We start from the raw sequence: 13,954 nt of genomic DNA, 5'->3' as shown, positions 1-13,954 counted from the left end.
GTTTGCTGCTACCTGGTGATTGTGGTGTTTGTCGAAGGTGGCTTGGATATGAGTAGCAGTGTGCCAGCAACACAGATTGCAGCGCCTGCGGTGCAGAGCAACGGGATGTTCCAGAACCCTGGTTTCTTGGTTGATGGGCTGTTGAGCAATCAGCCGGTTACGAACAGTGAGTAGTGTGTCTTTCTCGCAGTTAGTTGAATAATTTAAATTCATCACGCATATGGTTGTGTGATGTTTGGTCATTTATCTTTGACATCATGAAATTATTTGCCTATACTTAAAGTTGTGGTATTCAGCATGATGCTGAGTAGACAATGCTGCTCATCAAACTGTTGGTTCTGTAGTTTTTTTTTTGTATCTTTAATGCTTTTCATTTTTAACGACTTCATTTGTATGTATCTTCATTTATATCAAAGTGTCTGGATTTAAGCATTGTAAATGCAACTACTAGAAACATGTATATTTGGCTTGTTAAAAATTTTTTTAGGTGTGGGCAGATTACTAGTTTTATAAAAGTAATTAATAAATTTTGCTATCCAACAACCTCATCGACAAAATTTAACATTTTGCATTGATGTATACATAATACAGTGCTTCCAAGTATTACAGATTTTCCGTAGTCATTACTGATTTAGACATCCAGTTACGGAACTACGAAGTTTTATGTATTAATTACGGAACATCAAAATTTTAAATGTCGTGTAAGAAATATTGTTTGACTTAAATCATCTTTAGTTTAGAACGATAATCCTTCGTTCTTACAGTCGGTTGGCTGTTGGCTGCATGTATGCGACAAAATTTTCGTAAAATCCAGTTTGGTTTAACCAGTTCAGTAGATTAGGTGTGCTATGAAAATATCCACACATAGATTCAAGTGCCTAAGCATAAATATAAGCTAAAACTTATTTTAGTTTTTTTTTTTATTAAATAAGATGTTTTTTAAGACCTGTGTAATATTTATATACTGTTAATGGGTGATGATCATTTCGTAAAGTCTAGCATTAGGTGCAAACGTTATGACGTTTGCTTGTGTTTTTTTTGCATCCATGAAATATGTAATTACTGATGATTGTTGGAAGCACAGTGTAATACATAATTCAATCGCTCAAGAACTATGCTCACAGTATTTTCTTTAGAATCTGCACTGATGACAGTACTGTACGTCATGCAAGATAGCTGTCCGCCAATTTAACTGCTGGTCTCTGTTTAAGTAATTATTTTATCCTGCAGTGTACCAATGTTTTTGTCTTGTGATTTGTTCTCTCTCGACTGCCAGAAATTAAACCATTCTAAGGAGTGGTCATTGTTCACCAAAAGAAACATGATAAAGGAAACTGAGTGTCATGGTGGGTAGAAGAGTGTGCCTAAAAGTGCAGGGTCAACATAAACCTGTAGCTGAACAAGTCATATCCCACAGACTCAATCTACAGCCCTTGCTGAGGGTTAATAGTTTCACTCAAATCATTATTGCCTTCTGAACACTACTTATATATTATGCTATCATATAAAAATAAAATGAATCATATTAAGGTTGTCTGCAAGTCACGAAAAGTAATGTGAAAGTGACTGAACTGAAAGGCTGGTCATGAAAGTAACAAAAAAGTCTTGAAATAAAACAGTAATCATGCTGGATGAGACTAATTAACAGCAGCCTTTTGTCTGAGTTGCATTTTGAGTTTTGATGCCTGTCTTAAGTTTATAGTCATACCTAGGGGCCTGTACTTTTCGCGATCGCGATTAAACGACGACAAATGCGAAATCACAGTATAATACAGTTTTTACGTGAAATCGCCATAACACAGCGTTTTTACACGAAATTTAGTATTAAAACGCGAAATTGCAGTGTTTTTACGCGAAATTTAAATACTGGGTAAAAGACGTGTCTCGTCACTGGTAAACAAACACCGCAACATGGCCGCAAGTGAACATTAGTCATAAATGCACTAAAGCAAACAAAAGCTTACACACGCTCACGTTATAATGTTAAACCCAAAAATATACTGTAAAAATACGCAAAACTACGGCGTTTATTTTCCTTTCCGGCTTAATGTTTCGATAGATAAGACAAACAGTCGAACTTTAAAGCCTACGCACAACGCTCGGGGCACTGACGTCAGCTTGGAACAGCGACACCGGATAAATACAAAAGCAAGCAGATGATTGGGCGAACGGTGTTTGGAACAGCCTTACGTGAGTGGCCATACCACGTCAGCCGGGGGCGCTGGCATATAGTTGGAACAGCGTCGTGGTATCAAGCAGATTATCGGGCGAACTGTAATATCTCGCAAGTTGGCATTTTTTTAAATCTGTGCAGTTGTTATATGTTGACATTTTTTATGGTGAAAAGTTTTACAAAATGCCAAAATTCCTTTCATTACATGAAAGAGCTCAGGAATTCAAAAGTGATGGTTTCTTCATTTTTGATGAACAAAACCAAATAATGATGTGCAAGTATTGTGACAGTCGCGTTGATTGGCATCGCAAAGACACACGCAAAAAAAAAGAAAGAATATCATCTCAAAAACAATACTACTCCTAAACAGCTGAGCATTGTCAGCTCAATTGATAAAGGCCAGACATTAAAACAAAATAAACAGGAATTTATTGTTGATTTCACCAACATGTTGCTGGAAACCAATATTCCAATTGAAAAGGCTGATAACAAGTGCCTGCAAAACTGACTTCATTAATATGTTCCAGGTATGTTTAAATTTTGCACTTACAAATAATGCTATGTCAATTGGTTTGTTAATTTTGATGTTAGGACTAGTATATTTTCGAAAATATAAATTAGGTTGTATTTAAAATTATATGAAGGGATGATGTCAAGACATGTTTACTTTATAGTTACGTATTTATGTCAACAATGCCCATATTCAGTACTTTAATTTCGGGTTCAGGTGACATACCATCTACCCAAGTTTTAAGAGAAACTTATGTACCAAAAATCAGTGAGGAGCTCTCGCTACAGGTAAAGCAAGCTGTAGCAAATCAGAAGATAGTCATTATGAGTGATGAAACAACAAACAGAATGGGGTGTTGTGTGTTCATTGTATTGATACGTATTCTTGCGGACATCAGTACACAGCTTATATTTGTAGGAGCAGTTAAAGAATTAGAAAATGCAAATGGAACGGAGTGTTCACGAGCAATTTTGTCTGTAGTGGCACAGTACGAAATTAAGTATGAAAATGTTGTAGCTGTTAGTGACTGCCCGCTACATGACTAAGTGCATGGACTCGTTACGGGTAATATTCTCAGATGGTATGCTTCATGTTCAGTGCTGGGCACACAAACTTAATATCATTGCTAGTTTGTGGAGCACATCACTCCCCGAATTGAATATGTGTGTCCAAAATCCAAAGCATGCATTTCTTAATGCATGCAAAAAAAAACATCGATACTCATCATTCCTTAAGAATAAGTATCCAGGCGGTGAAAAGAAAGCTACACTCTTCCCATTACCAGTAATGACGAGGTGGAACTCATGGTTCCATTCGGTTGAGTACATTGCAGAGTACCTTGAAGACTTGATTGAGTTCTTCAAGCAGATAGATGATGGTGGTAGTGCTGCAGAATACTTCAGTAACATGAGTATCACAATGCGTGACACTGTGATATGCTTTGCACAGTTCCTCCTAGAACACTGCTCCACACTTATTGAGAACATTGTGGAACTTTAAGGATCCCATTATTTGCTCAGTCACAAATTGTACTCAATTTTGGCCGACTTGGAGAACAACTTTTTGCTGGTTAGCAGAGGCATATTCAGGGAAAAAACCTCTGCTGCAATTGATAAACTCCCAACACAAGTTAAACAGTGTACTGTGAAGGAAGACCTCAAGAGCTTAGGCTTGAAGTGTCTTACAAAACTTCAAAGTCTGAAGGACAAAGATACTGCTAAATGTTTTTTCATTGCCATCGACAAATTGTTTGGTGTTCAAAACATTCCCACTAGCACTGTCAATGAAAAGTTGTTTGCATGCACACAACATATCCCACTGATGAACACACTAACTCAAACAGAATTTCTGCAAGGTTATCTTTCATTTCAGCAGCAAGTTGCTGGAATTTTGGCAGAAAGGCATACCATTGATGTCCTGAAAGTTTTGCAAGGTCTTCGTGAGTGACATCCAAAATTTGTGACACAAGCAGTTTCAGTGCTGTGGATTCCTGCATCAAATGTGGACAGTGAGCGGGCATTCTCTGCGTATGGACACATTTTTAGTGATTTGCGGACTGGTTTAAAAGCCAGCAATATTGAATTGATGCTTGCCAAGTACTTTGGCACAAACATTTAAAGCGTTGCTGTTTTTAACAGAAACTTGGAATATTTTTATGTGAAGCTGAAAATACATATTTTAATTTCTTTGTTGTGAATTATGTGAACAATATTTGTCATTCACAAGACTTAATTTATATGTAAAGAACTTTCCACAGTGTCTAAATAAAAAGTTTGTCATATAAATATATGTAACCTATTTGTTTAGGGTATTCAGTAATGAGTAGGTTAAAGTAAAATTATTTAACTTAAATAATATCACATATATTTACAGTAACACACATACTTTTTTTTCACGTTTTTAGCACCGCTTTTGTGTTTTTAAGCGAATTTTAGCACCGCTTTTGTGTTTTTAAGTGAATTTTAACACCGCTTTTGCTCATTTTTAATGACGAAATCTGAAAATTTTATTTACCACTTTCAGGGGGCCCTAGTCATACCATATGTAGTTTCACTTAAATAATGTAGAAATTATCTATGAAACTAATTACTGTTCCTGCAAATATTAAACTTTTTTGTATTATGTTTAATTATGTTTATGTATGAAAATGACTTGCATTTAAAATAGTTGAAAGAAATTTTTTTTATAAAGGTCCTGAAATGTCATGAAATGTTCTGGTATTTTTATACACCCTAATTTAGCTGAAGAGAGAAAGTGCATATAGCTTTTGTGTTATCAGCTGCAATGCTGCCGAGCTGGATAGCATGATGTCCTCCTTTTTCCAACTCAGTTGGCCACAAAACATAATTGTATCAAGTTGCAGTGGTTGATCTCGATGCATTTAACAATCTCGTTGTATGCTTCTGCCTGCAGGCATACCGGACATCACTGCATTTGAAAAGAACGGCCTGAAGATAACGTTCTCCATGGAGCGTCAGCAGGATGCTACTAGCTCCATTGCAATCTCGATGCTTGCGGTCAATCAGTCGACAGATCCGTTCAGCGAGTTCCTCTTCCAAGCTGCTGTGCCTAAAGTAAGACTGCAGTGACTCACTGTGGGGGTGGGGTCGCGCATCTTCTGGCCTTCGTGACCACTTGTTTTCTTGCTTCTCAGACATTCCAGCTGCAAATGCTGTCTCCATCTGGAACGCTGCTGCCACCTGCCGGCCAGATCACGCAGGTCTTGAAAGTTACGAACCCTAACAGGGTAAGTTTGTGTTGTGTGATGTGCCTGTGCTAACACTAAACCTACAGTAGAATCTGTTACATATTTCAAGGGTCCAGGAAAAAATATGTAAAAACCAGGAAAACGTGAAAAGAGTGTTTAAAAAAACATTTTTATTCTCACTACGATGGAAACAATAGGCATATGTATACCCCAGTAAATACCGTGTTTTATAGCATAATGGTCGCACGCGCGTAATCGTCGCAACCATATTTTAGGATGTCAAAATTGGGATAAAAAAACTTCTCGCGTAAACGTCACATGATGGTTTTGGTCCCGCTAGTAGATGCTGAGCGCTTTGTGTAGGTATCTTTTCCGTATAAAACAATGTATTTTAAAGTAGAAATCTAATATTTATTCGGTCATTACCACTTAATAAATTAACGGAAAAATACAAAGTTGTTTGACGTGTAAATTTTCTTATAAAGACGTTTTTAAACGTTATTTCCTTTATCTGATCGTCTGCGTCGCCGCGACGTAGGTATAATATAAAATTTAATTTCGGTCATTACCACTTATATATTTAATTAACGGAAATACAAAGTTGTCTGACGTGTAAATTTACTTAGACGTTTTTAAACGGTATTTCCTTTATCTGATTGTCTGTGTTACCATGTCGTACCACTTATAAAAATGTAGCCAGCGCATCATTCATGTTTGGTTATGTTGCTTCCCGTATAGAGCGCGCGCACGTAGTCGAATATCGATATCTCGCCGATTGGATGCAATACGCGCTCTCTGTCAGGTGCCGAGTTAACTACATTTGATACCCGCATTATTTTGTGGCTAGTGTGTACTACGACACGTTAGTTCACGTCAGATTCAAGTGGCTTGCGTTCACGTTGGAGTTTTGGTTTTTCTATTTTAAGTTGAAGAAAGGGTTTTGTTTAAGGAATTATTAATAGGGCCAATGAAAAATGGTAAATAAAAAAGGCCCATTTCGGTGAATAAAAAGAGTTATTTCGGTGCAAAATTTCGGTGAAAAAAAAAATTGTTTAGTTAGAAAAAATAACTATTTCGTCATTATAATTTTATACACATGTATATGTTTGATGGAATAATTGCTTTATTTGGTCAAATTTTATCAAAAACATTGTTTTGAAGTACATGCACATCTAAAATTTAGCACGCTGCATTTGTAATTAAAATTCTCAAGATTACATACAAAAAAAATCGGAAACTGATCAGAAACGTTAGTGTCTCAAGTCCATTTTGACTATCTCTGAAAATCAGCTATTATATATTTCCTGCAAACTAGTCCCCACCAAAACACTGTACTTATTCAACATTACAGAGTATTGTTTTTTTTTTTTATTTGTTTACGTTTTTCACCGCCTCAACTGCGTGTGCGGTATTTGTTCATGTATATGTTGGCACTCTTGGCCGGCATTTATTTTCGTGCATTGCCGTGACAACTACGAAAATAAATAGTCGCCTCGGCTAGGACGCCCATATACAACAATTAGCATTTTGACAGTTATGATTTGATTGGCTAATATGGAAGTGACGCTATTTTTCTGGACTGCGTTTGGCCGATTCAGAGAAAGGAACAAAGATTGAGTTAAGGCCTATCGACGATTGCGTCACCAGACGCATTTGCGGTCGGCAAAATAATGTAATTTTTGCCGTTTTATGGCCTATTACGTCTCGTAGGAACGTATGCGACGACGGAGACTGAGTAGGCGTACGTCTGGATGTAATAATTTTCATTCGTGAAATATATGGTTCTAGAGTAACTTGACGCTTAGTTCCAGTGCGATGCTCGAAATTTACAGTGTTTTTCACACGTGTATTTTATTTTCCAATCGACTTGCACATTACAGAACTTGCACATCATGATGCCTTTTTCTTTACTGAACACGTAAAATCCTTTGTCGTCATATTATTTAGCTCTTTCGAAAACACAACTTTCGGCATTTTATATGTTTATCCAGTGACCATGGTAATATGACCAAAATGACACAAAAACTTTAACGGAAAACGATCATAGATGCGGAAGAGAGACATATTGCATCCACTCGGAAATAAAGAACTTAAACTCGACAGACACACACTTGTGAAAACAAAATCATAGAACATTTCGACACTCGTAACTACCAACGCCATCTGTGATTTGTCCACCAGTAGCTAAGTGATAATGTTTATTGCTACACTCTACTCTATGGGTGCTAGAGAAAAACAAAAGCAAAGATGGCGTCTCACATATAACCTCTTGGAATAATAAACGTTTTGTGCAGGTTCCAGAATGTTTCAACGTGATTTTTCGCGATAAAAAATGTTAATTTCGCGCGAATATCGCGATTTCGTCATATTTCGTGAAAAACTACGGATTTCGCGCATCACAGCAAATTTCGTTAAAACGAAATGCAGTATATTGACATCTTATCACTACCAAGTAAGGTTATTTGTATTGCACTTCATGTGCAAGTGATTTTTTTTAAATTTCGCGATTTCGTCATTAACGAAATTTGACTACCCCTAATTATTAATATAGATTGTTTGGTGTGCTCTTGTATACTCCACATTTTTTTAAAATAAACGTACTTTCCATGAACGGGTTTTGTTTTTATAAATAACTTTACCTAACAAAAAATTTTTTTTTCCCACATAATCGTCGCACCCCTACTTTTCAAACTTGATTTTAGAATTAAATGTGCGACGATTATACGAGAAAACACTGTAAAATGTCAGAGATGCTTACATTTTTATATATAACTAGAACTTGATTATCTCAAATAATGAAAATAATAAATCCATCCTATCTTGCTGTACTTCACAATTAATTAAATTTGAACATGAAAATTTTGGTTCTCGAGTAAGAGATGAAAATGTAGAAACATCTCAAATTGTCCATTTTTTATGGTGAGTTTATATTACCCAATTCATGACGTGTATAATCACGTGATAACATTGAATTAATTTCAGATTTTTTTTATCAGATATAATTCTGTTAAACAAACTACTTTAAAAAAGGCTTGTTTACGTTTAGGAAAAGAAAAAGTTGAAAACATTTCTGCTGTAATGTTTGGAAATTCAGTGCTGTCAACGGCCTTTCTAACACCGAATATGCACGTGGATACCTTTATTTCCAGGAATTTGGTATGTTGCTATTTTAACCTCAAATATAGTTTTTGTACTTGAATAATATTTTATGAAACACCTGAAAATGTTAATTATTGTTTGATTGTTAATTAATGGTTTGTAGTTGTGAAGTGTTCATTAACATGGCATCTTACAGTTAGAAAGGGTGCTAGGTTCCCATCATTTTTCACAGTGTAGTCTTTGCGATTCATGGGTTGATGAAATTGATGGTATTAGTATTGAGTATTGGTTAGTAGCATGTCAATAACGTAACATGAATGGTAGCCACTAATAAATTTACTTGTATAAAAAATATTGGTAGCCACGTAATGTGTGCATAGATTGAACAGAAAAAGGAAAATAAGTTCTTTACCAAATTAAAATAATACTTACTACTATGTATAAAACTAGTGCCAAGTATTTTATGTTGTTAGTGTTTTTGTGTTCTCTGTATTGTATACACATACTGTGTTTTATTTGTACTATGTATTTCCTCTTATTGGGGCTGCAGTTGTCGAGCGGACAGATCACTCTTCTCCCACAAAGGTGATTGGAAATCAATTTCCGGCAGGGTTGCAACATAAAATTTTTCGCAAGTTCCCTCCTGACTCCCTCCATGTAGTGATCTCAGGGGGAAGTGTTCTTAAGTTGTAGAAAAAATAAAATAAACAGAATGGCTGTAACCCAACATTCACTCTAGTTATAACGCTATGAGCTCTTCTGTAATGCTGTTTCTGTAGAATTGTTGATGGTTGTTTTGCAGGCGCCATTGCGAATGCGTATTCGAGTGTCGTACAGCAGAGACGGCTCAAGTGTGCAAGAACAGGCAGAGGTGAACAGTTTTCCTGCAGAATGCTGGCAGTGATGCAAACATTCCAGGCCTGTGATTAGTGGAAGTTCCAGTACTTAATGCCATGCAGTAGGAGGGAGCACTACAACACTATTTGGTGCCAGCATCTTTTAAGTTGAGAGAGAGGCAACCTCGTATGCTAAGTTACCAGAGAGGCTTCAGAATGTACCTGTTTTGCCACGACTTAAAACTGTCACACATATCTACCAAATGAACTAGAATAGAAACATAATATTTTCCTTAAATAAGTAGATGATCTGAATGACTGTAAATTATAGAGTAATTATTGTTTCAGTAGGCAAACTTGAAGATGTACTTTAATTATGTCGGTTTGATTTTCTCCAGATCAAAAAAAAAATATTGTGATTTTTGTCATATTTTAAAATTGGATATTTTTGTGGTGATTTGAAATGATAGTTGAAGGTTAGTTTTTAGTGCTGTTAAACTGAGAATCTGTTTCCAAGGAGTGTGCATCATGAAGTTCAGCAACCAGAAGTTGGGTCAAACGTAAAGGATGTTGGCACATTCCGTCAGCGAGGTGAGCAGTTTCTAAGCCCGAAGAACGTGCAAACCAAGACTATGGAGTTGTTCTGAAGTCAATTCATCTCTCTCCCCCCCTCTCTCTCCCTCTGTTTAAACACTGCAGGAACCAAGTCCATATTGTACATAACGTAATGTATCATCAGTGTGCTCTTGTACAGAGAACTTTTGATGTGTACACTTCAAATAAATGCACGTAGTGTACGTGTTAAACATTTGCCATGAGCTCTTGTAGTTGGTGGAGGGATCACAGGTTCGATCAACTGTCTCATTTCCCTGCACTTTTTTTATCGCAGACATTCTGTGTTCTTTTTGTATATACCGCTAGGTTGATCAGTTGTTTTGACCGTCCACCTGTTGGTCACCGGCTCCAGTTCCGTGGTGTAGATAGTGTGCGTGTGCGGCGTGGCGAACGGGAAGGAATGTAATTTTCAGTCTTGGAGAGTGTTCCGACCAATATCTGCACATAATTTTGTTGTACATGTGATGTAAAATTTGTGTATACATATTACATGAAATGCTGTTGATCTTCAGTTAATATTAAAGACTACTGTAGTTCTTATGATAAAAAGACTGTGATGCATTGTGGTGGAAAGTACTGTAGATTGTATTTCTTTTAAGCACTCCTTTATTTAAAATCATAAAACATTCTTCAAGGTTGCAAATTTGCTGCATGTAAAATTCAAAATTGAAATGTGATTTGAAGCTGTGCATAGTTTTCCTGCAATAGGTTTTTTAAAAATTTAAGTCCATGGATTTGAAACTTTTTACTACTATAAAATAAATTACCGTATTTACCAGTGTATGGGTCGTAGATTTCATGCAGATTTTTTGTTTAATAAAATGTACTGCGTTCCATGTGCTAATTTTCATTTTGGGTTTAAAAAAAATTAACATTGTACTGTTGTAGTTGACTATGACTCCCTATGGGGAGGTATTAAATGTTTGTGAAAGGGCACTGTACCCAAACATATTGTTTCGTTTCTTTCTGAACAGGTTTTTGTGATGCAACTGTGTCCAAACATTGTTTTTACATGAGATAGCCTACGCGCTTTCTACTGCAACATTCATTCATGATGCAACTGCTGTAAAAAGTGTGATTGTTATTGAAGAATTGCAGTCTTTTCTCTCTTAGTGAAGCAGCGGTTTTTTAAAAAAAAAGGGGGGGGGGGGGGTTTCTACGTGGCCATAAGCTGAGACACGGACCATAAAGACTTCACATGTCTTCTGGAAACAGATTTATGATGCGATTCATATTCGAGGGCGACTCATTTGCGAGTAAATACGGTACATGAAAAATTTTGGCTTCAATTTATAATTATGTATGTTGGAGAAGCAATATTTCAAGACAGTTCTGTACACAGATTTTAAAGCACTGTGCATTATATGTTAGAAAAAAAAAATTAGTTAATGAGTTTTCAAATAGTATTTCAGTTTTAGGCTAATGAGTTTTGTGTGTGTATCATTGCAAATATAGATTAAATTATTCTAATGTCTAGCCCTTACATGAAATGTTAAATCATTTTAAGTTTATTGTTTTTAACAAAGTAATTTCGGTTTCATGCAGGATTAATAGGTTTTGAAATCTCAATGACATCTTGCAGGATGCTAGTTTTATGATTTTTGTTTACTGATATAAGATTTTACATAAGAAAATTGAGCTATAAATTTTATGGAATAAAAATAATTTAATAAATTAAACAGTATTTGAACTCTGTAATTTTCAGTGTAAGTCTTAGTATAGATTTTCAAAAACAGTTTCAGATTATTTAGGTTTATGTAACAGGTTACTCAGGTATAGGATCATTAAACATTTTCTGTCATAGTGCCTTCTTCATTATTGTTTTGTAAATTATGTCGTTGCACACATGTTTTCTGCTGCTTTGTTTTAAGATTGTGTTTTGTAAATATTATGAATTATATTGAAGAGAATGAAAAAGAATATACAATTCTATATATACACACAAATTATTATTATTTTCCATATTATAGTTAGTAGAATTGTTTTATTACATTGGTGTCAATACTTGGTAGGGACCTGAAAAAAAAAAAAAAAATTGTGATGAAGTGTGATGTTTTAAAATTGGAAGATGATTTTCAATAATTTTATACAAATATGAAAAGGTTCTCATTTTATGAATGCTATGTTTTTATGACGTACTAGTGAAACAACTCATAGGTGCATTGTAGATAAAAATGAATGGATAAAAAACAAAAGTAGTAAAGGTTAGAGCTGTGCCTATACAAATTGGCAGAAGCTGATTTTGCTGATATTGAATTTTTGTCAATTCATGATATGCTTGTTAATTTGCGGCATTTATTGAAATTTTAAAGTGTGTGTCATATCTTAAAAATTCACCAGTACCCTTTTAATGTTCCGTACCACTACTACATACTTTGAACATCATTTCTTAGCTGTGTGTGCCAGCCGAGCATATCAAACTTAAAAATCCTATGTTTTAATAACAATCTTGAATCTAATACTTTGTAAATAAATAATCATCATCATGGTAAAGTTAGATAAGAACAAAATATTTAATAATATTGCTTTTGCTTTATTTAGAGCATGGTTACCACAACAAACAAGGGAAAATACCAAATGCTGGATCTGTAAAGGAATGTTCGTAATAGTGATGGAGAATTTTTTTTTAACTAACTTACTTAGTATTTATAAAAAAAAATAATAACCAAATAATATAGGACTTACTTTTACTGTTTCCCGTGCAAAGCGACCACATGAAATGCATTTCCATATAAATGTTTGGAACTGTAAATTTTCGCCGAACCATGCATTACGATGGTCTTGGAATTCCCATTCTTCAATTGTAACCATGTACAAAGCCTATCAATTTTTCACATTTTAAATTTATTTTTTTAAACTTTGCATATTGTGAATACATATATTTCTTAGTTATTTATTATTAAATATTGTTTTGTATACAGTAAGTCCTCTATTTACATCATACCGATTTACGTCATTTCGGATTAACGTAGCTAATTGAGTACTCATGTTTCAATTTAAGTTGTCGCCGATTCACAATAACGTCGTTTACAATGACCGTAAATCTTTATTTTAACCAAAACACCGTATATAATTCGTAGACACATGCAAAAGGTGTGTTTATTTTGCGATGAAAAATGGTGTTATTTTCCCTTAAATTCGGTGTTATTTTTACCTAAAAGCGGGTTTATTTTTTTTTTAAATTTTTGTGATTTCAAGTGTAAAAAATATGAAGAGAACATTGTAATATAATTGCACCATCAGTTGAAACATTATAAATTAAAATTACACAAATATAGGTTAAAAAGACACAAGTTTAAGAACTCAGATTCTAAATTAAGTCAACCCAATAATTTCAGAAGCAAAGTACTTTGACACAATGTTTAACTTTCAAATGAAATAATAGCCATTGTAGCTAAATTTTCTTATTTCAAATTAGTTCTCTTGTCAGTGAGAACATTAATGTATTGTAACAAGAAGCGTTCCGAATCAATGTTTGCACACAACATCCACACTGCTTCTAGGCACCTGTCAGAAAATTCAGGTTGTGAAAGTTTTACAACTTGAAGTAACTTCACTACATCCACACTACTTTCCTTCATTTGTTTCTCAACTATCTGTTTCAACTCTCAAAAACCGGTGATCAGCTCCTGGCGGTCCATTTCTTTCAGAGTAGAAACATTACACAACTTAGCAAGCAAAATAGGGATCATGTCTGTAATCAAAATATTTTTTTGGATCAAAGGCAGTTAAGGGTTTTCAAATCAAGTCTGCTTGGATCTGTAGCCATCAAGCTGGTAAGCTTCACCAGAGATTTTGTAGACACTTGCACTACACTTATTTTCACAGCAGCTGCTTTCGTGGTGTTCATGTGGTCCAAAACTGGTTTTGTTTTGTCAAAAAAATGCACTGCTTCATGTTTTCAAAGTTGCATTGCATCTTGGTAAGCTCGCCATGCAAAATATTAGCATTTGGGTATCTCCAGCCTTCTAGCCTCGTTATTAAAGTATTTTCGGATTTAAAAAAAGTTTTTT

The 13,954-nt window shown here is 35.0% G+C and overlaps 2 protein-coding genes across 5 annotated transcripts in view; one reads left to right on the top strand and one right to left on the bottom strand.

The window, feature by feature from the left end:
• LOC134532652 (AP-1 complex subunit gamma-1) overlaps positions 1-9,408 on the top strand; it is a 77,054-nt gene extending 67,646 nt beyond the window's left edge. For all 4 annotated transcript variants that reach the window (XM_063369307.1, XM_063369305.1, XM_063369308.1 and 1 more), the window contains 4 exons: positions 38-166; positions 5,097-5,257; positions 5,338-5,430; positions 9,293-9,408. In XM_063369307.1, the coding sequence (XP_063225377.1) occupies positions 38-166; positions 5,097-5,257; positions 5,338-5,430; positions 9,293-9,394 (485 nt within the window). In that variant the 3' untranslated portion in view covers positions 9,395-9,408. The remainder of the gene's footprint in view (positions 1-37; positions 167-5,096; positions 5,258-5,337; positions 5,431-9,292) is intronic.
• The window catches only part of LOC134532653 (retinoblastoma-binding protein 5 homolog), a 25,428-nt gene continuing 20,765 nt past the window's right edge, over positions 9,292-13,954 (bottom strand). The window contains exon 12 of the mRNA XM_063369309.1: positions 9,292-11,957. The gene's annotated coding sequence lies outside the window, so the exon portion shown is untranslated. The remainder of the gene's footprint in view (positions 11,958-13,954) is intronic.

Source organism: Bacillus rossius, chromosome 6, assembly GCF_032445375.1.
Source record: "Bacillus rossius redtenbacheri isolate Brsri chromosome 6, Brsri_v3, whole genome shotgun sequence".
Classification (NCBI taxonomy): domain Eukaryota; kingdom Metazoa; phylum Arthropoda; class Insecta; order Phasmatodea; family Bacillidae; genus Bacillus; species Bacillus rossius.
Note: the sequence above shows the minus strand (reverse complement) of the source record. Positions and strands in the feature narration are given on the sequence as shown.